This window comes from Arachis hypogaea, chromosome 20, assembly GCF_003086295.3.
Source record: "Arachis hypogaea cultivar Tifrunner chromosome 20, arahy.Tifrunner.gnm2.J5K5, whole genome shotgun sequence".
Classification (NCBI taxonomy): Eukaryota; Viridiplantae; Streptophyta; class Magnoliopsida; order Fabales; family Fabaceae; genus Arachis; species Arachis hypogaea.
In genome coordinates this window covers 3,333,409-3,357,142 of record NC_092055.1, presented here as the reverse complement: position 1 = coordinate 3,357,142, position 23,734 = coordinate 3,333,409, and the positions used below count along the sequence as shown (strand labels likewise).

The following is a 23,734-nucleotide window of genomic DNA, read 5'->3' as shown; positions in this document are numbered from 1 at the left end:
GCCGGCTTAACCGTTCTTTTGTATTCACCCTACCTACCAGGACAAACCAAGCAAATAGCTCTACTCTAGGTGGAACCAACCTTTTCCAGATGGTCTTTGTGAAGCTGTAGCTTGTCACCTCCTCCGGGAGTGTCGCCTCCTGCAAAACCTGAACAAATGAGTTAGTTGAATAAATTTCTTGTTTATCATATTTCCATACTACCATATCCTCTCTGTTAACTACTAGTTGCACAGGTCTCAATGCCTCATGTAGTTGACCCAGTATTCCCAACTCCCATTGAAAGAGCTCTCTCCTCCACTGGAAGTTCCAAATCCAATCTAGCCTATCCTAAAACCCACAATCCCCTATAACAGACCCACATTGGTTTGAAACAGAGAACAGCCTGGAAAACCGCTCTTTTAGAGGCCCACAAAGTAGCCAAATATCCTCCCAAAACCGCGTATGCCGTCCATCACCAATCTCCATAGACAGCCTTGTAACCATCTTATCCCTTATATGGTCATTCCTTATTTGTAGCTGGCATATATCCTTCCACGGTCCTCCCCTAGTAGGTAGTACTTGGGTTGACAGCAGCTCATGGGGATTCAGATTATAACAAGAACAAACCACCTTCTTTCACAATGGGCAATCTTCCTTAGCAAATCGCCACCACCATTTAAACAGCATAGCTGTGTTGCGAGCCATAGCATCCCCAACTCCCAACCCGCCTAGTTTTTTCGGGGCCTGCACCACGTCCCATTTTACTAATGCCATCCCATTATTGCCATCATCTTTACTCCACAAGAACCTTCTTTGCAGTGAAATCAATTTATCATTGACTGCTTTCGCCATCTTGAACAAGCTCAAATAATACACAGGCAGACTGTTTAATACTGATTTAATCAGCACCAATCTTCCAGCTTTATTAAGAGCTTTAGCCTTCCACAGACTTAGCTTCCCCTCCACTTTGTCTATGACAGGCTTCTAGGTCTTCACCAGCCTCGGATTCGCACCTAAGGGAATACCCAGATATTTGACTGGAAGAGACTCGCCTTTACACCCCAACAACTGGCACATATTTTGGGTCCACTTTTCTTTACAATTTATCAGAATCAAGCTCGATTTGTCAAAGTTGATACTGAGACCTGACATTAATTCAAAGCATCTCAATAGTCGCCTGTAATTCTTGATAGTGTCCGCCTCTGGTGGGCAGAATAGAATTGTGTCATAAGCAAACTGAAGATGTGACAGTGCTATACTATCTCTGCCAATCACCAGGGATGATATACGCCCATTCCTGACTGCCTCTCCCACCAATCGATGTAAGACATCCACAACTAGTACGAATAAGAACGGAGAAAGCAGATCACCTTGTCTCAGACCTCTTTCCATCTTGAATGGCTTAGATGACGACCCATTAATCAGAACCGACATAGATGCTGTGGAGACACACTCCATCACCCACGATCTCCATCTGTTGCCAAACCCCATCTTTTGCAGCACTATGTCCACAAAGCTCCACCTGACTCTATCATATGCCTTTTGGAAATCTAACTTGATTATTGCTGCCTCCTTTTTTCTCAGTTTGAGCCAGTTTACCGTTTCACATGCGATGGGCACCCCATCATGTATTTTCCTGCCCCTTACAAATGCACTCTGGGTTTTCCCTACCAAAGCTGGCATCACAGATCTCATCCTCTTAACCAAAATCTTAGAGATGAACTTGTAAACGCATTCAACCATGCTGATAGGTCGTAGATCTTTAATCTCCTTAGCTCCAATGAACTTAGGTGCCAATGCCACCCAAGTGATGTTAGTGTCTGTCGGCAGCCTTGACGTCTGAAAGAACCCCATCACTGCAGCCGTGAATTCAGGCCCAATCTCACCCCAACACCTCTTGACAAAATTCATGTTGTACCCGTCACACCCTGGTGCCTTAGAGGACTCACAATCCCACACAACTTCTCTGATCTCCTCAGCTATCGGCAGTGCCTCCAGATTTACAGAATCTTCCTGCTCGATCCTACTTACCAGACCGTACCATCTCTGAAGCTCATCATAGGAGACTTCTCCTGGTGATATAACTCTTTGTAGTATTCCTTAATAGCAATTTTTATTCTAGCTTGGTTCCTGACCAGCCTACCGTTGATTAACAATGTATCGATCCTATTATTCCGCCATCTTGCTGAAGCTATGTTGTGAAAGTATCTTGTATTTTTGTCCATCTCCTTTGCTTGCCGAGACCGGGACATCTGTTTCCATTGGACTTCTTTCCTAACATACCACCTCTCACAGCAGGTAACCAGCACTTTCCTTCTAGCTTCCATCGTTCCATCATACACCCCATTGCTTACCAAATCATCAATCTTATTAATTTCTTCCTCAAACCTCGTAATCTTCTTGTCCATATCCCCAAATTTAGTCTTATGCCACTTCCCTAGCAGGATCGTCAGAGCCTTCAACTTGTCTGTGAACTGCATCTCTTCCAATCCTCGCCACTCTTCCTTCACGAAGCTAAGGAAGCCTTCATGTGTAAATCATGAGTCAAGGCTTCGGAACGGCCTTGGCCCTACCCTCTGCCTCATATATTCTAAGATGACAGGACAGTGATATGATAAACTCCTTGGTCCACCGCATATCCGAGTCTCGGGGAACTCTTCCAACCACTCCAAGCTAACCAGAGCTCTATCTATATGATTGCATGAGCATCCCCAAAACCAAGTGAACTTGCGATCTGTGAGTGGCAAATCCACTAAATGCATATCTTGTACCCAACTCCTGAATTCTTCTGCCGACCTAGGTAGAACATCAGTACCTTGCCTTTTTCCCACCTGCATTATTTCATTAAAATCTCCCATGTAACAGCTAGGAAGCTGACATAACCCAGCTATGTAACTCAGCTCTTCCCACACCTGAAGTTTCGCAACTCTATTATGTGCACCATAGGCCAAGAAGATAGCACAATTGTAATTATTCTTTACCAGGACCCCTTCAACACACAACCATCTCTCCCCCTTATAACAGTTATTCTTTTTAAACACAGATTCAGCCCATATTAACAATAGTCCACCCGCTGTACCATCAGAGCCTACAAAGTCCCAACCTGCACCACCTTGCCCCCAAAGTCTTGTAACATCAAATCTAGTCACAACCTGTTTTTTAGTCTCAATCAACCCCAGCATATCTAATCTATGTTTTATCTTTAAATCCTTCACCATTCTTATCTTGCCATCACTCCGTAACCCCCTAAAATTCCAAGAGCTAAATATCATTTAAAATTCTTTTTACACACCTGTTTATTTGTTTGGGCCTGCACCGTCTCAGTTTTTCCTTGTGCTTTGCCAACTTTCTTTTTTGTTCGATTTCTTCGTTCTGCGATTGGAGTATTACCATAATGTCATCTTCCTCGTTGACCAACATAACGCCCGACTCCTTTGCCAAATCCCACATTCTTCGGTTCTCAAGCATCTGCTCATCCAGCTTCAAACCTTGCGTGTCACTGTCCTCCGCCACATTCCCACCATCCTCAGACCCAGACTCATTCCCTCCACGGCTCCCCTTACCCTGTCCGGATTCCGTCCTCATACCACGTTGAGAACGAACCAGGTCTCCAGCCAGATTCACATAAGGACCGGTGGAGGTTGCTTCGCCAGGGATTGGATCCGCGTTCAACCCTTCAGAGTTCTGACCAGCCCTCGTCTCGTCTCCCTCTACATCCATGCCGTTGAAGACGACAGGCTCGCCATTCCCCATCCGCGTCATTTCCGTCGTGTCGTTCCCCCCAGCATAGGAACTCCCCCCAAGTCTCGCCTCCCCACCAGCAATCGCAGAGGCAGAGATTACAGTCCCACCCTGCTGGCTGTTGCGAGTTCATGTGGGTGTCTCTCTGCCCTGGCGCCGTCCGATTCCTACGTCTGCAGATCGCCGATCTTCCCCCCGGTCAGTCCCAACAAGCGCGCCGTCCTCTTCCTCGAGGAGAACCCCTCTGTTGTGATAGCTGCGCACCTCTTCCGCCCTGGTGTTCAGCAACCCGCAAAAAGCCCGACCCGGAACCGCCAACACAGGCCCACTGTCTCCATCACTATCCTCACTTGAGGTTGGGCCCAATAGGAAGTGGTTGTCCTGTTCTAAGTTCTTGTTTTGGCAGGCCTAAGCTGAATTGTGGCAAGCCTTTTTTTGTTTCCCCTTTTTGGCTCCTCCCTTTGGCCCATTATAAACATAAGACAGCGTCTTCTCTGAATCTCCCGCAGCACTTATAACCGTCCCTCCCCCTAAATCAGCCATCCCTTGATTATCGCCCTTGACTAATTGATCTTTTTCGAAATTCAAGGAATTTTGATAATTATTACCATTAACCCATTCATTCAAAATTGTCATTGGAATTACCACTCTACCCTTGTCTCCTTCCTCCTCCGGGTTAACTTGTATGAGCATGTCTTCGACTTGAGCGACTTCGTGCGCCGGCCCTGCTTGAAATCCCTGTTCTATTTCCACTCCTAAGCTTGTCTTTGTGGTGGCAGAGTTACTATTTTCACCGGTTATTATAACTTCATTACCCAGATTCTCCGCGCACTGCAGGTTGCATGCCTCATGTCCAACTTCTTTTACCAACACATCAAAGCCCCCAGAACCCACCGTTGTATGGATCCATTCCTGAATAACGTCCATTATGCACGTATCAATCTGAATTTGGCCTACCGTGAAAGAATTGCACAGTTCTGTCTCTCGAGCACACCCAACTACTTCCCCCCACTAGCCTCCTATCGTGGTGAAAGTTTTCGCAGACCATGCATGTAATGGAACCCCAAAACATTCAAACCACCCTACGAGTTTTATTATGTTCCGACTCCTCCCACCGCCATACACTGTGGAATAAACGTAGGAGGCAATTCATGTTCAAGGTGTACGTTTCTTCAGCATGCATAGCACTATCAAAAGTCAGTAGGGTTTTGTACGCTCCCATTTCTCTAACCTGTACGACATTAGGTAGGTTCTTTGCCACGACTTCCTTCAGAGATTCAAAGTTAATAGATTTCGTCGTGCCCCCAACAAAACATTAAGATATTATATTATTAAGATTATGTTAAATTTAGGTATATTTATTTTAAATTAAACATCATAATTCACATAAACTCACTTATTATTAACCATTAGTTTGAATTATTTAAAGAAGTATATATTCTATTTTATAACAGATAATAAATAAATTGATATAATATTTTATCTAAAATAGATATAACAAGTGAGAATATTTATATATTACTATTTTAATTTAATTTCAAAAATAATTTATAATAAACTATTTATTCAATTTTCATAATTTTTATGTCATAAGAACAACAAACAATATTAGTTTTATTAATATTTATATCGACTATTCAATTTTTATAAGTAAAAAATATTTTAAAAATTCACTAATATTTCTTAGTTCTTATACAGCAATTTAGTCAATCTATAAAAAAAAACCCAAAAAAATATATATCAAGAGAGTTTTTAACCCTGGTGAAAAATAGTTACACATTTTATGACTTTGCACACTGTAGCAAATGAAATCTTTCACAAATACCATATGATCAAAACTGTTTGATAATTGTGAGATTTTAACAATCAATAGAAATGCAAGTCCCTGAGATGGTTGAGCTGTCAGTTCTGCTGATAAAGGGATTGATCTTAACCCAAACAAGAGAGAAGACTGATGCCAACAACACTGACCAAAGTATAACAATGGTTGGTGTTCTGTTCTGGCGACCCATGAGACCTTTGAGGAATGGATACAGATGAAAAATAACCCAAAATGCAAAGAAAACTTTGCCAAATAAAGGCCCCCAAGACTCATAACCTCCATTGAGTGCATCAGAGAAACCAGCAACAACACCAACCATGTTAACTATGATCAGAGTTGTTGGAGGGATCAAGAGTGTGGTCCATTTTATGATGTAGAGTTCACCAAACTCTGTGTCATCTGCAGCTTTTGCTGTGACTGTGAAGTTTGTGTCAATGCCTGCTAACATCTTCAGGAAACCTTGGAAGACGGCGAAGAGGTGGGCCGAGACGCCTCCTATGACCCAGAACTGCTCGTTTCGCCATATTGCTTCGATGGTCACGCCACTCCATCGAAGCTCCAAGATGCTGGTGGTTATGATGGACAGAAATAGTCCAAGAAAGAGTACACTTGCTAGGTTTGATAGCTGCATTCAATTGTCAAAAACAAAATGGTTTAAGGCTAATTAGTGTAATGGCCTAAGTTCTAAGCTTATGCAGCTATGAATTGTTTTCTTTGGTGCAAGACATTATTAGTTGTAACTTGTTATGATGTGTTAAGAAGAATAAAAGATGAAGAAACTACCGTTGGAATGATGAACTTTCCAGAGAGAAGGCAAATTGCTGGCAAGGAACAATAAGCAACTAGAGGAAGTGATGTGAAAGGATAGACAATGGTGTTTATGTAAGCTAGTCTCTGAAGCCATCTGAGGCGTCCACCTGCAAATCCATACCACAAAGGGCAGTGTCTGCTGAAGAAGATTTCAACTGATCCAAGGGCCCACCTAAGAACTTGGTGCAACCTATCAGACAAGTTGATTGGTGCTGACCCTTTGAATGCTGGCCTTAATGGCATGCAGTAAATTGATCTCCATCCTCTACAGTGCATCTTGAATCCAGTTAAGATATCCTCTGTCACTGATCCATAAATCCAACCAATCTGAATGAATACACAACAAGAACAACACATTTTAGTTAGTAAACAAGTCAACAACACATGAATGAAACGTTTAAGCCTCACCTCTTTTCCCCATTCAGTCTTCTCTTCATATCCACAGCCAATTACATGAATGGCCTCCTTGATCAGCATTGAGGGATCTGCAGAATCAGGAACACCTCCATTCTCCATCAATGTGGACTCAATGAAAACAGTGGACAAGCCAAATGTTTTCTCAAAGCTCATCTGTGAAATCAGCATTGACCTCTCATATTCATCATAATCTACAGCAAAGAAAAAGAAACCAGTGATATATCACTCAATAAGAGTTTGTTCTGTATTTTCAGTGAAACATGGTTGGAAAAACAGAACTGTTCTTACTTTCAATCTCCCTAAGATTAAAAATAGCAGCATCAAGTTCTTCCCTCTTTGCATCTTTATAAAGCTCAGAGACATCTTTTTTGGCCTTCTTTGAGGGGCAGCAGCAGCAGCATGATGAAGAAGATCTTGGTAAGTTGGGCATGGAAGGTGGACTATAACCGTAAAGAGCTTGTCTATTGAAAACACATCCAGTTCCCACATACATAGGTCCTTGAATTCCATCAAGTCCTTTCATGTTAACCTGAAATGGATCAAGGTTAAAAAGTGCTGTGAATACTTGTTTCATTGTTATATAATTCTACCACACACAATACAAAATTTCTGTTGAAACAGTTTGTTTTTATTTAAACTCACGTCGAAGAAAACTGTGTTGCGATTTGCATATCGATCACTGCGATCAATACCGTCGAATCTCTGGGGGAACTGCACATAACAGACATCCCTACCAACTTCTGGATCCATAAGAAAACACATTGCTTCCCGGACAGCCTTGCTATTGTTAACATAATGATCACAATCAAGATTGAGAATGAAGGGAGCATTTGTGAGAACTGCTGAGACCCTCACCTATATAAATCCAAACAAGAATCAACAGGCCTAATAAAATCTCAAGGATCTTAATAAGGATATGAAACATAAATCCAGATAAATTTTTAAGCATTCTTACCAATGCATTTTCAGCACCAGCCTTTTTGTGATGTTGGTAACCTGGCCTTTTCTCTCTGGAAACATACACCAGCCTAGGAAGTTCATTCCCTTCTATGTCATGTGCACCAGTGTGTCCAAGGAAAACCTGCAAATAGCAAATAACAGAAAAATTCATTTGAATACAGGACACTTTAAACTGGCAGAAATAGTTTAGTCCTTGAAGTTAGGCATTTGACTCTGCCAATAGATTTGATTCAACAAATGGTGAATGGATATACCTGAATCATGCCAGGGTGATCGCGCGAGTTATTCCCAGGCCAAGGGGTTCCATCTTGCATAGTCCATCCTTCTTCTGGTGTTTTCTGTGCCTTGGCTACCAAAGCATTGATTCTTACTTTATACTCCTCATAGTCTCTCTGGAAGATAATCATGATTCATGAGAAGATACTCCATTTGGATTTGGAAAAAGAACAATGTAATGTAATGAATACCTTCATAGCTCTACGTTCCTTCACAAAAGAAGGTTGAATTTTGTCTTTGAGGTAGTCAATCTTCTGAGAGAAGTAGAACTCAGGCGCTCGCGGCTCAATCGAGTACTGCTTGCAAAACGGAACCCACTTTCTTGCAAAATCAGCTGTCTCCACAAGGGATTCAAATGTAAGCATTGCAGCACCATCATCAGACACATAACAGGATACTTTATCCACAGGGTAGTCCACAGCAAGAATAGAAAGCACTGTGTTAGCCGTGATCAGGGGCGGTTCCTTCAATGGATCCACTGTACTGACAAAGAAATCCACAGCAGCAAGCTGAGATGGTTCACCCTCTCTTTCAAACCTGACATTCCAACATAGATCACATGTGAGTTTTCACAATTAACTTAGATGTTCAACAGAAAACTTGAAGTACAAGGAACATGTCCGAATATCTTAGAACTTTGTTTTGTATATTTACCTGGCAGAAAGCCTGTCAATAAAAGTGTGCCTGTTGATGGGATACCATTTAGGGAACTGATCTAACACCCATGAAAATGCAAACCAGATCTCACAGATGATAGATGTCAACCACAAAGCAAAAGCACTGTCAACAGGATTTGTGACTCGGTAATGGAAGAAGAGACCTAAGATTATCAGACGCATGATTATCACAAATCTGTATGGTCCCATTTTTGTTTTCGATATTGGAATAGTAATTGAGAGTGGCTCAGCAGCAGCAGCCTCTGAGGACCTGCAGAACATACCAACACATGGCCATGTATGCACATCAATATAATCTTAAAGAACCATACTAAATTTTTGTCCATGTCATTCCTTTTATATTTAGGATGCTTAAGGTTTGATAATTTGTATTCTGCCTATAACTACTGCTATAAAGTAGGACAAGGAAAATGCAAGAATGCTAACAAAGGATTCAGAGCTTAATCAATTGAAGAAGTCAATTTTCAAGCCATATTTTTTGTTTTACTTCTATGTAGTCTAACTTATTTCTGTGTCCAATTCCATGCATCTCAGGAATATACTAACCCAAGGGGAATGAATTGTTTATTGTTCATTTCAAGAAAACTTTCTCATTTCTGAGTGAACTTACTGTATTTCTTCCATCTGCTGTTCCGGGGGAATTGGCGCCACATTTTCGGCCTTAGATTCAGCCTTTTTCTTCTTGTTTTTCTTCTTATCCTTCTCCTTCCAGCTCTCCACTCTATTTTTCCAGATTGGATTCCCATATTCATCATTTAACTCTACAAGAAAACCATGTTATGAATGAATGATCAATGAGCATTTCTAAAGAAAAATCTACTTGAAAATGTTAGCTTAAGTCTCTCATACCACTATCCACTGTGGACACAGTACTGACATGCCTAGCATGGATTCCAACATCCTGAGAAATACTGAGCTCAGAAGCCATTGATGTTGACCGATTTCCATTAACCTTGGTGTCATCATCATTTTTGGATCTTTCTATAAGATGTACAAAAGGAAACAAAGCTCAGGAAAAAGAAGGCGCATGCATGCTAATTCATTCACTTTGTGAAATGATTTTAAAAAAAGTAGAGATTTCAAAGTGTTACCTTCATAGGGAGTAGCACATCTCAGACAAGCTTTGCGACCCTCATTCATTTCATAATCAAAACAAGCTTTGCAGATTGGAAAATAGCACTCATGACAAGCCACAAACACCTCTCCATTAGCATCAACTCCAATTTGTTCCCCACAAGAATTGCACAACTGAACACTAGATTCCATCATTCTGTTCTTGTTTTCTTGGTTATGGTCTTGGTCATACCCCTCAAGGTTCAAATGAGAGTGCTATGTTGCAATGTTTTTATAATCGTATGGCAGAAGCATAAACCAACCCTTTGAATGTGTATGGTGGAAAAGGGTAGTGATGATGGTGGTGGGTTCATTTTCATATGTTGAAGGGTTCATATCATTGTTTAACTCACAAACAAAGGCACATTCTCTCACTGAAGTAATATAGTTTTGAATTTATTGCTGGAACTATAAGGAACAACAACTCCTTCGGTTGTGCTAGGTACATCTTTAACTAACTACCCTTCAGCTACAAGCTCATTGCAGCAACCATATACAAATATTATTATTTCAATTATATTCTTCATTTTTACTAATATAGCACATGATTAAAATTGATAATGATACTTGACCGTTCATCTTGTTATTCCAGATTAAGCTAACAATGTTTAGCATTTATTATAACCTTGATTCGTATGTGGCACGTCTCTACTAAGTTGTTCTAACATCGGTTCATATTTTCGGTGGTTATTGGCTTATTGCTAATTATAGATACTCACCATGTTGTGTCCTAACTCAGAGTTCTTTAATAAATTTTTAATATTTAAAAAAATTCCATTCCATTTAAATGGAATAATGAATTGAGGTTAGAATACATGACTAAAATATATTTCTTAAAAAAAAAAGGCAAAATATTACAACAGAAGCATCAAGGTCATGATATCTTTGACAAAAGTGGTTGCCAAAAAGTAACTTGGAAGTTCAATGTTCAGAAGAGACAAAGTTAAGATGACACGAATTATTAAACCATGTAAAGATGTAAAGCCATCATGAAATAGCATCTTGTCCTGATTATATATCTAAATACAAATAAAGATCATATTATTGACAAAAATTACAATTGTTTGAATGTAATAAGACACTTTAATAGTATTACCGTGATGCCACAGAGCATTAAGTGGCATGTTAAAACTTACAACTCGACATATAATAACATGTCAACTTTGTTACCAAATTATAGATTCCGTTTTTTCCCTCTTTATTTGATTTCACCAATCTAATTACAGCCTCAGTTCTGTGCCTCTCAAATCTACAAAGCAGTATCACCTCAACAGTTCCTGAAAACATTTCCACCTATGTTAGTATATACATATTAGAGCAGGTTAGTTTGAAGGAGGCTTCTAAGAGCAGCAATGCCAATTTCAAGTCCTATATATTAGGCCATGTAAAGAACATTAAGTATTAAGTTAGTGAAGAAGAGAAGATTGCTGTAACATTTTAGGTGGAAGGGAATACCGCAATGTTCGCTGAATTCAAATCCATGCCAGATTCCATAAGGCAACGGAATGTTTTGAATTTCCTATAACACCGTTCTGCTTCAGAATCAAGCCACAAATTCCAAAACAACATAGCCTCTGGATGCATTTGTTTCTCATAATCCAAACTCTTCCCAAGACTTCTTCGAATGACCTGAAGCTGCAATCACTCAAACATTTATTCCAAATTTCAGAAAAGTTCTAGTTACATTCTGGTACCATCACACCAAGTACCTCAGCAAATTCATTTTCAGTGCCTTGATGATTGCTAGATGCAAAAGAAATCCGTCCACTCTCAGCAAACACTTTAGAAACACTGATTTTCTTTCCCAGGTGATCATTCTGCACATAAGGTTGATTCAGCGTGGGTAGGGTCTCTACACTTGTCAATTCAAGTCCCTTCAACATAGACATATTAGTTTGAAGAGCAGTGATGAAAATCAGCATAAAACTGGGGGCAAGGAGAAGATTCCAGCTAGGGTGCTACCATGCATAAATCGCCTAAGACAGATTAAATACATACCTTAGAATATTTTGATGACCTATCAAGATGATATGGACTGTCTGCCAATGTTGAATCATGGGTTGAAATCCCTTGTTCAAATCTTTTTGTGCTAAGCATGTTCAGATTATTGATTATTTGTACAACAATATCAGGATCAGGTTCACTATATGAATTTGCTAGGTCTACAGAAGTTTGGACAAGCAATTCTGAAAGAACATGCATAGCATTGACCATTATATGAACATCGGGTCTGGGAGACTCGATAAATAACTTCAAAAGACCTTTGAGTGTTTTAAGAAGATCAGTATCAAAATCAACTCCAGATGAGGATGAAGTTGGAATTGGAGGATGACCATTTCCATGGAAAACCCCATTAGTTCCATTCACAAAGCCATCAACATCTACAGCAGTTACAAGTTTTCCTTTCAGTGTTGAGCAATCTACTATGGAAGAAGATTGAGTCATTATAGAGTGAGAATTTTGCACAAGATTCATATAATTATTTTTTGGATCATTAAGGACATTAAATGTGTTCTCTCTTCCACTGACGTTAGTATAATGCCGAAGCTCAGTTCCCTTATTTAATTCCAACGGGGATTCCACCAACACAGTTTCCATATAATCTAAATTATTAGCTATAGGGCATGCACTAGATTTGGAAGACAGAAAATCATCTTTGATGTATCCAACACCAGGAAAGAACTGAGGAGCCAGAGGATTTAAACTATTATGTTTTTCTGTTCCTTTCTCAACATGATGAGATTGTATAGGCTCTGAAGTTTCTAATGGCGTTGCACTAAAAGCTGTTGTTCCCTGCCAACAAGGAGAATCCACCTCAGGTTCACTGTCAACTCCTAAGTTATTGGAAGATTGATCTTGCAGAATGTTTTTAGCAGAGTATGTATCAGTTGATAACTTGAGTGGCGCTAACTTAGGGTAATTAAGATTAGAGCTAGCTTGATCTATGGTGCTTTTTGAATTTGATAGAATATCTTTTTCCCCAATTGTATTGCTTTTTTTAAGAAGACCATCAGACACTGCTATACAAGTGTTTGACCCATCAAGAGCATGCTTACCTAAACAAACAAAAAAAAATTATGAAGCACCAAAGTGCAACTTGTCAACAAAATTATAACCAAAATTCAAGAACAGCATACTAGAATTGAATGCTAAGCATGCTTTTGATTACCACTACTTGAACTGATTTTGCTGGTTCATTTGAAAATCCAATAATATGATATTTTCGGTCATGTGAGCATAATTAGAAGTTTAGAACAACAAACATAAGAATGTAGCAGTAAGTCGAAACATTTCTCTCAGATATGAAAAATCAAATGTTTCTTCACTATATAGTAAAGAAATATCAATCTACCACCTTATAGACACAAACAACTCAGAACGTAGCTTATCTTTAAGCAGTCTAAAGAACATAAAAATACACTCAAACAAATAAATTGCTTGTCTTTTAAGCACCAAAATTTTTAAAAAGCAGAGATGCACAAGTTTCTTGTCTTCAAGTACTAAAAATTCTAATATGCAGTATTTACAAAGGCCTGGGAGAAACCTTCATTACTTTGTTCAACCCCACAAAATTTATGGTTATTCTTTGCATACAAGTAAAATATGAGTGATTTTGAAATTTTAATTATGAAGGCAACAGCATAACTAGTGAGTTGCTTTTCAGTGCATGTAATTCGTAACATTTGTAGGTGAACTAAATTGAAATCTCAACTCTTAGCATTGCTTAGAAATTGTGCAAGACTGCAAATTACCATTTTCACCAACAATAACGACTCAGAAATTCCCTTTGTTAACCACATGCTACTTAACAGTTAAATCTTATACATATACTCCATATTAGTAACCATAGAAGCACAAGGCTCAAGTCTGCAATAGACTGAGTATGAAAGAAACTATCCTCACTATATGCAGTAAAAGGCTTAATGTGATAGAAATTATAGCACACAACTAACTAAAGGTACTTCCCTCAGAAGTAAGGGATGGAAGATCAATAAGATAAGAAAAGCATAACCAACGTACTATACAAGTGAAAGATAATCATCAGAATCTATCAAAATTGCAGAAGTTTAGGGAAGGCCCCAAACCATTCAAGAAGAAAAAGAAAATTACCTTTCTGAAGCATGATCCCATCATCAACTGAACTATCAACTTCATTACCACTGATACCAGTACCATATCCTAAACCAGTCAAGCTTGATGAGTAGCTAGGCATTGGAAACTCTTCCAGAATTCCAAAGTGTGACCAGTGAATCCCATCAAAGTCATCATCTTTTCCAAATTCCTGAGAAGGGTACTGTTCAAAAAGTGATTTTTCCTGCTCCTGAGTGGAAATCTCAACAGGTAAAGCTGTTGTTTTTGAAGGCACAGTTGCTACTTTAGAACCCATGTTGCTTTTCCTGAAAGAATCAAGCAAAGAGCTAAAAGGATCATCGTTACAGTGAAGCACGGATGAAGAAGCTGAACCAGGTTGGTGGTTGGTGGAGCGGTTGAGAGTGAAGGGTTTTGCAAGTGGTGACAAACGTGTAGTGGTCAATGAAGCCGATTTCTTCCCCTGATCCATTGTTGCTTTGTTTCTTCTTTGATCCTTTGGAAGAGCACACAGAACAAACACTTGGTGATCAAAAAGTCAAAGCTTGGTCAAACAAAAATGCAGAAAAGGAAAGGAAGTGATAATGGCATATAGGATTAGAGGGAACAGTGGAAAAGAACAAAGGAAGGCGAAGACTATTGACTTTGAATTTGTTTTAGCTTCCTCCCTAAGTAGTAAGTACCCTTTCCCAGTGAATTGTTTGTGCTTTGTTTAATAGTTCCTCTCTCTCGAAATTTGTTCCTTTATTACTGGATGTTGAAATTTTTTTATCAATTTTTTATTTTAATATTTTCTTCAATATTTTCTATTTTAATATTTTTTTTTCAATATTTTCTGCTATCAAAATCCTCTACTTTCCTAACAATTCTCTGTTTACTTCATTTCCTAGTTTTATCTCCTTCAAGCATAGATGACAGTTGACCACAAATTAAATGGGTCAAATTGTGTCTTCCAAATTACATTCCCTATGTTGAGCCAATATCCTTTCCCGTGTCCCATAACCACATAGCCACTTCTCGTAGTCCTAAAATGTAACTATAGCAATTACTCAGTTAATAATAATAATAATATAATTAATAAGATATCAAGAGCAACTTTTGAATACAGATATCACCTTCTGCCCTGTGTTTCTCAGTAGATTGTTCATTCTTCGTCTACTCATTCACTTATTTTTGTGTTTACTTGATATATTGCTTAATGAACAAATAAGTAAATAAGTAATTATTGTTCACCTATTCAACTTTCTCTTGAATCAATGACTTTTTCTTCAATTGATTTCTGCTTTGAAGATAAATTTATGAACTACTAATACACTATTGAAGTGACGTGAGCTTTTTAGAATGTCGCTTCTCCAATACCGAAAATATAAAAAGAAAAATGCTTCTCTTTATACTGTAACTGTACTACACGTGATAGATACGTAAAACCTATTAGCTAAACCCAGATAAAATATGGTCCTATTAGATTGTTACATCCAAATTAACTGATTCAGCCACAGCTACCTAGGAATATGCTGTTACTAGGGTCTTCAAAATCTGTGTGTGGACTGCGGAGTATGCTATTCTGTGTATACCAATCCCATTTGAGGTCCCAAGTATATGTGAAAGTAGGTCAGTAATTTGTATAAGAACATGTCATGGGGGAGTGTCCAACATTGCAGAAACTTGGAAGTGGCCAACAACTTCGTCACTCAATAAGCGCATGGCAGCTCCCTTAGAGAATTTCCTAGCAAATAAAAAGCACGGAACAGATGTTGAATTCACACGACACCATTCTGTCCTAAACTCCGTCTCATAATATACATGATTGATGCCCTGTTAGAGAGAAGGAACAAAAAAAAAAAAAAGAAAGAACAAGGCACAGGGTTAAGGAAATGGTAGCCAGAAACAAAAATGCAACCATGGTAATTGAGCATAAATTTGCAGACCTATGATAACTGATAGAATTTATGACAAAAAGGAATAGAAATCTCTGCACAAGTAGTTCTCAATTATCCACCAATTATGCAGCTAAATCTATGCACAGGTATAATATAAGGTATCAGAAGATAACCTTCATTTCCTTTATCCTTTGAGGGCTAGCATTTGCATAGCTGTAAGTAATAGGATGCCAGCCTTTGTTCTCCATCTTTGTTGTAGACTGGTTCCACAGGGTATAGGTCAACGTTCTACGTTCAAGTTGACCTTCAAGGCCGTGCATCTACAAAGAAAACATAGGAAAGAAGAAAGAATATCAGTGCAAATTAATACTTGAAGAGGTACTAAACTTTAATGCGGAAAAATAGAAAACCTTAACCACAAATAGCAAAGGTAAATAGTGATGGAAGAATCTTAGTATCTTACTGCAAGCAATGTCTGAACATAGTGTTCATCTGGAATACAGTTGTGCTGCTTCTGAATTTTCTGCACTTATGCCAAAACCATAGTTAACACTTAACAATCATTTATATTGATAGGGAAAAGAAGCAGGGGGAAAAAGAACAAAAAACAACACCCTATAATTTGAGTACTCAAATCACGACGACGTTATCAGTATGAAAAAGACTAGAATCACAGCATGCTCCATAGTTTGATCAAGTCCACAGAGGTCACTGATTTTTACAAGGATCTTTTAACACATACGACAAATAAGTGAAAACATAAAATCCCACAAAAAATGCCAATCATGTACTAATTCTCACACATGAATTAAATGGTTTGTATATGGGGCTTTTACAAATATTAGGTTATTTGAGTGTTTGAGAAAAAAGTATACAGGAACCATATCATAGATATTCTACAGCTGTTCCAGGGTTGTGAAAGTAACTCATCTGACTATATTCTGTGATCAAATACCAAATAGAAGGGGGGAAGTAAGACAATGGGATGAAATTTAAAATAACAACTTCGGCCTGCAGTTATGTGATATAATCAGAATAGAAGTATGCCTTTATAGTAGAGTATTGAACTAAATTTCCAGTTTAAAAGAAGTAAAGAATATTGTGTCACATAACAGTAAGATAACATGATACATTCCAATAATGATACAAAGAAAACTAAAATTAAACCACTTACAAGATTCAGCTTTCCCTTTCTGTTATCAACTGGTGGACGTCTCTGAGATGGAAAGAAAATCAGACAGGTTATTCCTTAGTATTAACACATTAAACATTTACAGTAATCCCAGTCTTGCAACAGTATTGTGCTGGGTTCTATAAGACAACTTTGAAATAATATCATATTAACTTTAAAGGAAACTTAATAAATCAACACAAGAAAGTTTGAATCAACATAAAATATGGTTGAAAATAGTTGTGATTGATTACATACCTTACAATGCTTATTGAAGACAGGGAAGATAACATCATCATCAACGATTACTTCTGCATGACTACGTACTACAGTGAACCACTGGAAATTCAAAATGAATTCAACTTTAAACATATTTTAAAGGAATAAACAGTTTATCATGTCACCTACTAATATCATGTGATATTTAGCATTCAATTTAATATCTACCCAAAGCAATCAATGAATCAATAAGGTATGCTTGAATTTCCAAATTAATAACTACACCAATAGCATGGTATGTGTTACCAAAGTCAGCTGGATGTAGCAAACAATGATTTATGACGATCAATATTTTCTCCAACTAGTTCTAAAGGAAAGCAAGACATTTCCTTGCCTCTTTTTAACCCATTAATCTACAGAATTGATTGAACCAAATATTGTCACATACAGGATACGCAGCATAAAAACCACATAAATGAAGAGTAAATTGAAATGGATTAATATATCTCATCAATCCTTCAGCTATTCAGATTGATGCTCCTCCATCACCTACAAGAGATAGCTGATAGCTACACCTAGGTGGTAGGTTCTGACAGATTGAAGAACAAACATTTTAATAAAAACATCTCAGCAACAAAAAGAAACATAATTACAGATGAAAATACCACCAGATTTAGTCCTTCATGACTGGAAAGAACAACATCAAGATTAAACAAAAATCAAAGATAAGAGAAATCACCTGTGACCCTTTACGCCATTTTTCCCTTGGTATTTTAGGTGACATTTTCGGGTTGTAGCGGCCATCCTTCACATCAAGAAAGCTACAATATGAACAAACTAATTCATTGCACCTTTTGGACATTTCCATTTTACATGAACTTATTATAATTGAGCAGCCAAAAAAGATATAGTGCTAAGCACCTCAAGAACCAAAGCCTTCTTCTCTACCTGTCCACAAAGCTCCTTTGAGAAACCATGACATAATTATACACATACGAGAAGTTGTACAGAGGAACACAGCTGCACGTGGAAAACAGAAACTTAGATTCTTACTATGGCAAGTAAAATACCACATCCCAACCTGCCTCTTCACTTCAAAAAGGATACAAGTACAAACAGGATAAAGAAGAAACATATAAAGATAAAAGTCCTCATGGAAACTTATGTTATTACAAGACTTGTAAATGCCAACCTGTCTGAGAGAAGAACAAATCTTTGATTTGCAGGGTCATCTAGTGCTGCCGCCAGTAACAACCTTTCAGCCTGAATCATACTTGATTCTCCCCATGAAACCTAAAATAACGAATTAAGCGACCTCTTAAAAAATTTGGACTAGACAACACATTGGTATACCAGACAACAGCTGACAATTTATATCTTTATCGGTTTTACAAAGGGCATTTGTGAAGAATACAAAAATGGAAGGATTTTTATAGGAAAGATAAAATCCTGAGTTTCCAATGGCATTAAATACATAGAAGATCACTTTCTCTATAAAATCATTTCCCTTTTGTATTAGCAAAACTCTATCTTTATACTAAATCATATCCGCAGAGATCGCATTAGGATAAAAACATATATCCAGGCCCAATTAAAAAAAACAATGAGTATGAACAGAGGATACTTAATTGATTTTTTTACTATATCTTGCATAATTTGCTTTTGATGAAACCATGCCATGCATTATGTAATATGATTTTTTAAAAAATGAAAAAAAATAATGTTATAAGATGTAACTTACCAACACATATTGGTTGACAAGTTTAAATAACCCATTTGAAATATTTTCTTAAAAGGTAAATTATGTTATATACGATGCGAGTAACATAGTGGTTGACAAATTAAAAAAAACCGTTGGAAATAATTTTTCCTTGGATCAATTTGGTGTCCCTTCAATTACGGGGTGACAAATTTAGCAGCTCCACCCACGGAGTCTAGCAGAAGGTATATTTTCAAGGGACATGGAGACAAAACTTCATAGGGCGTATAACAAATTCATAACTCAAAATTTGTGAGCAGTTAAACAAAACAGACCTTAGAAGTTCCCCGGGAATTAACATTTTACTTCTTATTTTCTTTCCATTTTGTGCATCATAGGAAAGGGGTAATATATACATACATCCACATCAAGCATCAACAACCCGAAAAGAAAGCAACGTTTATATTTGAAAACCACCAATTGGAAAAGCCAAAATAGGGAAAAGAGGAGAAGGACGGGGAACCTGAATGACATTGGAGATTTGTGTACCATAGAAGAAGCTGGACCTCGTAGTTGACTCATCCAACACGAACCCTGGCGCCGAATGAACGTAAATCGAGAACTTGGCAACGTTACCGTTCTGCACCAACCAAATCCATAAAAAAACAAGAAGCTCAATCATATTTTTCTCATAATTTCCAATAACGATCAGTTTCAAAATAAATATTAGAAAAAAAGAAAGAAAAAGAAGAGGGAAACGAACCTTGAAGAAGACATGCCAGAGGAAATCAAGGGGGATGTTTTGGCGAACGAGGAACAAGAAGGCGATCTTAGGGGGGCCGTGGAAGGTTCTAGAAACCGTTGATCGCGTTACCTTGAAATGGTTGGAGCTATCAGCGTTGGAGAGGTAAGAGGAGTGAAGAGAAAATAGAGAGGCCAAAACGAGGACGCAGGAGAGTGAAACGCAGAGCAGGATGAGGAGCTTCCAGCTGAAGAATCTACTGCCGGTGGTGCTGGTGATGACGTGGCGCCTCTTGGGAGGCACGCCTCTCGCACTTGCAGTTGACACCGCCACCATCACCACCTAAAGCTAACAGAGCATTTGATTTGATTACCATGTAAATTGGAGAACGAAAACAAGCATTCACGTTTGGAGGGATGAATGATGATGATACCATAGGGGCTGGCGCATAGCCATAGCTGCCTGCGTTGAAACGTCGGCAACGCCAACGTGGCCAGTGAAGCTTTTCAACGGAGGGCGCGGCACCGCCTCGCCAAAATACACGTGGACCCACATCATTCCTTCACTTAACCTAACCCCCAGACCGTCCCATGTTTTTAATTTTTTATTACTTATGGATCCATTAACTAAATCCAAATATAATTTTTTAGAAAAATTTATTAAACCATTACTCCGTACTCAAAGAGAATGAGAGAATGAGAAAGTGGGGGCGAGCGGTTGAGAGTGAAACACGGTGAGGAAGATGGCCATGCCATCAGAAGAGATAAGGGGGAGAGCGTGGGTGGGTGTGTATCCGGTGTTAAGGAGGGTTCTTCTCGAGAGGGGTTAGGAAAGCCATCCAAGGTCTCCTTTAGAGATAAAGTCATTGGTGCAGAAAAGTCTAAGGCCTTTGCATTAGTAGGGTCTTTATCTGGGGATGGTATCGCGACGGTGACAGGTAAGCAGGGTGATTCTCGTCCACCAAGTGTCAGTTTTACCAAGGAGGCAAAGAGCTGTCTAGCTGAACCTTATAAGGAAGCCATCGTGATCAAGGTGTTGGATAAGTATTATGGCTACACGGCTCTCATGCATAAGCTCCGGATAGTATGGCGCATCAAAGGAGGGTTTGATTTGTTGGATGTGGGATTTGGATATTTTTTGGTTAAATTTGATATTGCTGGGGATCGTGAGAAAGTCATTCTTGGTGGCCGTGGTTGATAGACGGTCACTATGTTGCAGTAAAGCCATGGGATGTGGATTTTAGGCCATGCGAAAAATCCTTTGGATCAACGCTGGTATGGATTCGAGTCTCGGGACTTCCAATTTGGTGCTACCAGGAACAAGCAATGCTGCGAATTGCTTCTGCAATTGGGATTCCGGTGAAAGTAGATTTGGCTACTAAGCTCGCAGAAAGAGGAAAATATGCCCGAGCTTGTGTTCAAATTAATCTTGAGTTGCCTGTAATCAAACATATTATAGTGGAGGGTGTGACTTATGAAGTGGAGTACGAGAGTTTACAGTTGATTTGTGCTACTTGTGCACGGTATGGGCATGATAAATCGTTGTGCATGGAGAAGGAGTCCTTGGAAGGAAACATAAATTCCTTTAGTGATGGAAAAAATAATGAAGCCCCAACACTAGTGCCACACAACAATCATGAGATTCAAAAAGAGGCTGAATCAGAAGCTCGTGATTTGGGTGAGAAATTAGGAGTTGTTAAAGGGAAGGATGTGGTTACGGAATCATTGGCTCCTCACGTGCCTGATGGTCTTGTTAATGAGGCATGCATGGATGATGGAGAGGGCTGGCAACAAGTGCTGCGTAAGAAAAAATTTACAATGGGCCAGTCATCAGGTTTGAAGGACCAAGATGGAAAGCAGCACAAGTTTGGTTCGAGAAGGGTTCCAAGGCCCAATTTGCATGGTGATGGAGGCAAATCAACTGGCATTAGGATGGGGAAGCAAGAAAAACATGAAATTGCGCCATCTCCATCGCGCAGAACTCCTGCACGTCGTGGAATTTCTCTACGGAAGCGTCCTCGGCCTTCCTCCTTGCAGAACTCGCCAGTTGATAAAAATGGTGGCACAACGGAGGAAACCTTAGTAGATGGAAGCATGGCAAGTGCAGTGTCAGGGGGTCCAAAGGTGGCAATTATTGAGGATCAGAGTGTGCCAGTACCGCAGGACAAACCACCTATTGAGGTTGGTGATTCTGTTTAGAGTTTATGTTCTTATTTATTCTGTCCCTATTATTTATGGATAGTTTAAATATGATTGTTTGGAATATTAGGGGTGCTTCTAATAAGTTAGCCCGGGTGCATTGTAAGGAACTTGTTAGAAAATTTAGACATGTTTTCTTTATTGTGGTTGAAACTCACTCCCCTTTTCAGCATTTAAAATTATTTTGGGAAAGGTTGGGGTATCACTCTGTTGGTATAGTAGAGGCACAGGGGCATAAGGGAGGTATTTGGTTTCTATCCTCTATGAAGGGTGTTTGTTGTAAGTTCATTGATGCTTTTGATCAGGGTGTTACTGTTGAGGTTCACTTTGATAATTTAATTTGGAGGTGTAGTGGTATTTATGGCAGTCCTCAATTTAATAAAAGGGTTCTCCTTTGGGATTATCTTGTTGCACAATCCATGGTTTTTCAAGGACCTTGGATTGTTCTTGGTGATTTTAATGAAGTCAAATTTTCTCATGAATCTAAGGGCTGTCAATTTTCTCATCAAAGAGCAGACATGTTTGCTACTTCATTAGGGGATAGTGGTTTGTTTGATCTGAAGACTATCGGGAGGCAGTTTTCTTGGTACAGGAGGGTGAAAAATTATGTTGACGTGGCAAAAAAGCTTGATCGAGTCTGTATAAATAGTAGTTGGTTATCTATCTTTCCAAAGGCTTATGCAGAAGTTTTAAATAGGCTTCAGTCCGACATTGCCCTATTCTGGTGCGTTGTAAAGGTCGTCCTCAGCCTAAAGGGAATCGACCTTTCCGATTTGTTGCTGCTTGGGCTACTCATCCTGGGTATAAAGATATTGTGAACCAGTCATGGTGGTCTGGTAATAGAGGAATTCATGGCAAGCTTTCAGAAGTACAGAAGAATTCACTAGAGTTTAACTCGAAGGTATTTGGTAACATTTTTGTTAAGAAATGTGAATTAGAGCAGCAGATTAATTATTTACAAAAGCGTTTGGAAGTGGTGGATAGTATTTATTTGCGTCAGAAAGAGCAACAGTTGCTTGATGATTATAATAATACTCTAGTGCAAGAAGAGCTCCTATGGTTCCAAAAGTCCAGAGAGCAGTGGGTAAGGTTCGGGGATAGGAATACAAGATTCTTTCATATTCAAACTCTTGCGCGAAGGAAGCATAATAAGATTCATGGCCTTTTTCTCAAGGATGGAGTGTGGGAAACTGATCCAGAAGTTCTGAGTCAAGAAGCAGAGTCTTTCTATAAAAGCTTATTCTGTCATTTGGATGATGTTGATTTGGGTTGCCTTGGTGATGTGCCTCTTCCTTCTCTGAATGAGGAAGCTTGCAATAATCTTACGGCACCAGTTACTATGGAGGAAGTCAAAACAGCTGTTTTTCACATGAACTCTTTTAAAGCTCCAGGTCCGGATGGGTTTCAAGCTTTCTTCTTCAAAGAATATTGGGAGATCATTGGTCTTGATGTTTGGAAGATGGTTAAGCAGGCATTCTCCGGTGTTACTCTTGATCCGAGAATGTTGGAGACTTTACTGGTTCTCATTCCAAAGGTTGAATCACCGGTATCTATGAAAGATTTCAGGCCGATTAGTCTCTGCAATGTAGTTTACAAGATCATCACGAAGGTCCTTGTTAATAGGCTTCGTCCTCATCTTGCGGAGATTGTTGGCCCGCTTCAAGGAGGATTTATTCCGGGACGAGGAACTCCTGACAACATCATTATTGCTCAAGAAGTCCTCCACTTTATGAAGAAGACTAAATCAAAGAAAGGCACACTGGCCTTTAAGATTGATCTGGAGAAAGCTTATGACAGAGTTGACTGGAGGTTTTTAGCTCATACCCTTAAGAGCTTTGGTTTTCCTATTCCTACACTTAATTTGATTATGAATTGTGTCACTGCTTCTTCCTTATCTATTCTTTGGAATGGGAGTCGTCTGAATGGCTTTACTCCTAGCC

At 39.0% G+C, this 23,734-nt stretch overlaps 3 protein-coding genes across 5 annotated transcripts; all 3 read right to left on the bottom strand.

Annotated features, from left to right (window-relative positions):
• Window positions 1–5,362: 5,362 nt before the first annotated feature.
• LOC112783578 (cellulose synthase A catalytic subunit 8 [UDP-forming]) lies at window positions 5,363–10,161 on the bottom strand. Its single transcript, XM_025826579.3, has 12 exons — window positions 9,775–10,161; window positions 9,533–9,664; window positions 9,294–9,444; window positions 8,661–8,933; window positions 8,198–8,543; window positions 7,985–8,122; window positions 7,726–7,851; window positions 7,413–7,625; window positions 7,059–7,299; window positions 6,762–6,961; window positions 6,327–6,680; window positions 5,363–6,168 (listed from the first exon to the last, which is right to left on the bottom strand). Exons 1-12 carry the CDS (start codon window positions 9,950–9,952, stop codon window positions 5,581–5,583), a joined length of 2,940 nt encoding a protein of 979 aa, XP_025682364.1. The 5' UTR covers window positions 9,953–10,161; the 3' UTR covers window positions 5,363–5,580.
• Window positions 10,162–10,757: 596 nt separating this feature from the next.
• LOC112783579 (uncharacterized) lies at window positions 10,758–14,738 on the bottom strand. Of its 3 annotated transcripts, none has more exons than XM_025826580.3 (5): window positions 13,907–14,738; window positions 11,795–12,852; window positions 11,506–11,670; window positions 11,252–11,431; window positions 10,758–11,073 (listed from the first exon to the last, which is right to left on the bottom strand). In XM_025826580.3, exons 1-5 carry the CDS (start codon window positions 14,355–14,357, stop codon window positions 11,059–11,061), a joined length of 1,869 nt encoding a protein of 622 aa, XP_025682365.1. In that variant the 5' UTR covers window positions 14,358–14,738; the 3' UTR covers window positions 10,758–11,058. The 3 variants fall into 3 exon arrangements, with proteins under 3 accessions (XP_025682365.1, XP_025682366.1, XP_025682367.1); XM_025826581.3 differs by having other exon boundaries at window positions 11,252–11,425; XM_025826582.3 differs by having other exon boundaries at window positions 11,506–11,613.
• A 480-nt stretch (window positions 14,739–15,218) lies between these two features.
• Window positions 15,219–20,209, bottom strand: LOC112783580 (glycosyltransferase BC10). The gene is made up of 11 exons (XM_025826583.3): window positions 20,030–20,209; window positions 19,618–19,944; window positions 19,378–19,494; window positions 18,348–18,448; window positions 18,104–18,175; window positions 17,895–17,976; window positions 17,195–17,275; window positions 16,940–16,981; window positions 16,229–16,288; window positions 15,939–16,085; window positions 15,219–15,700 (listed from the first exon to the last, which is right to left on the bottom strand). The coding sequence occupies exons 2-11, from the start codon at window positions 19,930–19,932 to the stop codon at window positions 15,521–15,523; spliced, it is 1,197 nt and encodes a 398-aa protein (XP_025682368.1). The 5' UTR covers window positions 19,933–19,944; window positions 20,030–20,209; the 3' UTR covers window positions 15,219–15,520.
• Window positions 20,210–23,734: the final 3,525 nt, after the last annotated feature.

What these genes read in the sequence shown, in the direction of transcription:
- LOC112783578 (XM_025826579.3), bottom strand. Translation starts at nt 9,952, where the DNA reads ATGATGGAATCTAGTGTTCAGTTGTGCAATTCTTGTGGGGAACAAATT. An exon ending in GCAACACAGTTTTCTTCGAC is followed by an intron (nt 7,300 to 7,412) that starts GTGAGTTTAAAT and finishes GATCCATTTCAG; the next exon opens with GTTAACATGAAAGGACTTGA. An exon ending in TAATCTTAGGGAGATTGAAA is followed by an intron (nt 6,962 to 7,058) that starts GTAAGAACAGTT and finishes TCTTTGCTGTAG; the next exon opens with ATTATGATGAATATGAGAGG.
- LOC112783579 (XM_025826580.3), bottom strand. Translation starts at nt 14,357, where the DNA reads ATGGATCAGGGGAAGAAATCGGCTTCATTGACCACTACACGTTTGTCA. An exon ending in TGGGATCATGCTTCAGAAAG is followed by an intron (nt 12,853 to 13,906) that starts GTAATTTTCTTT and finishes TTGTTTGTTTAG; the next exon opens with GTAAGCATGCTCTTGATGGG. An exon ending in GGTCATCAAAATATTCTAAG is followed by an intron (nt 11,671 to 11,794) that starts GTATGTATTTAA and finishes TCTATGTTGAAG; the next exon opens with GGACTTGAATTGACAAGTGT.
- LOC112783580 (XM_025826583.3), bottom strand. Translation starts at nt 19,932, where the DNA reads ATGGTGGCGGTGTCAACTGCAAGTGCGAGAGGCGTGCCTCCCAAGAGG. An exon ending in TCTGGCATGTCTTCTTCAAG is followed by an intron (nt 19,495 to 19,617) that starts GTTCGTTTCCCT and finishes TGGTTGGTGCAG; the next exon opens with AACGGTAACGTTGCCAAGTT. An exon ending in GAAAGGGAAAGCTGAATCTT is followed by an intron (nt 16,289 to 16,939) that starts GTAAGTGGTTTA and finishes GCATAAGTGCAG; the next exon opens with AAAATTCAGAAGCAGCACAA.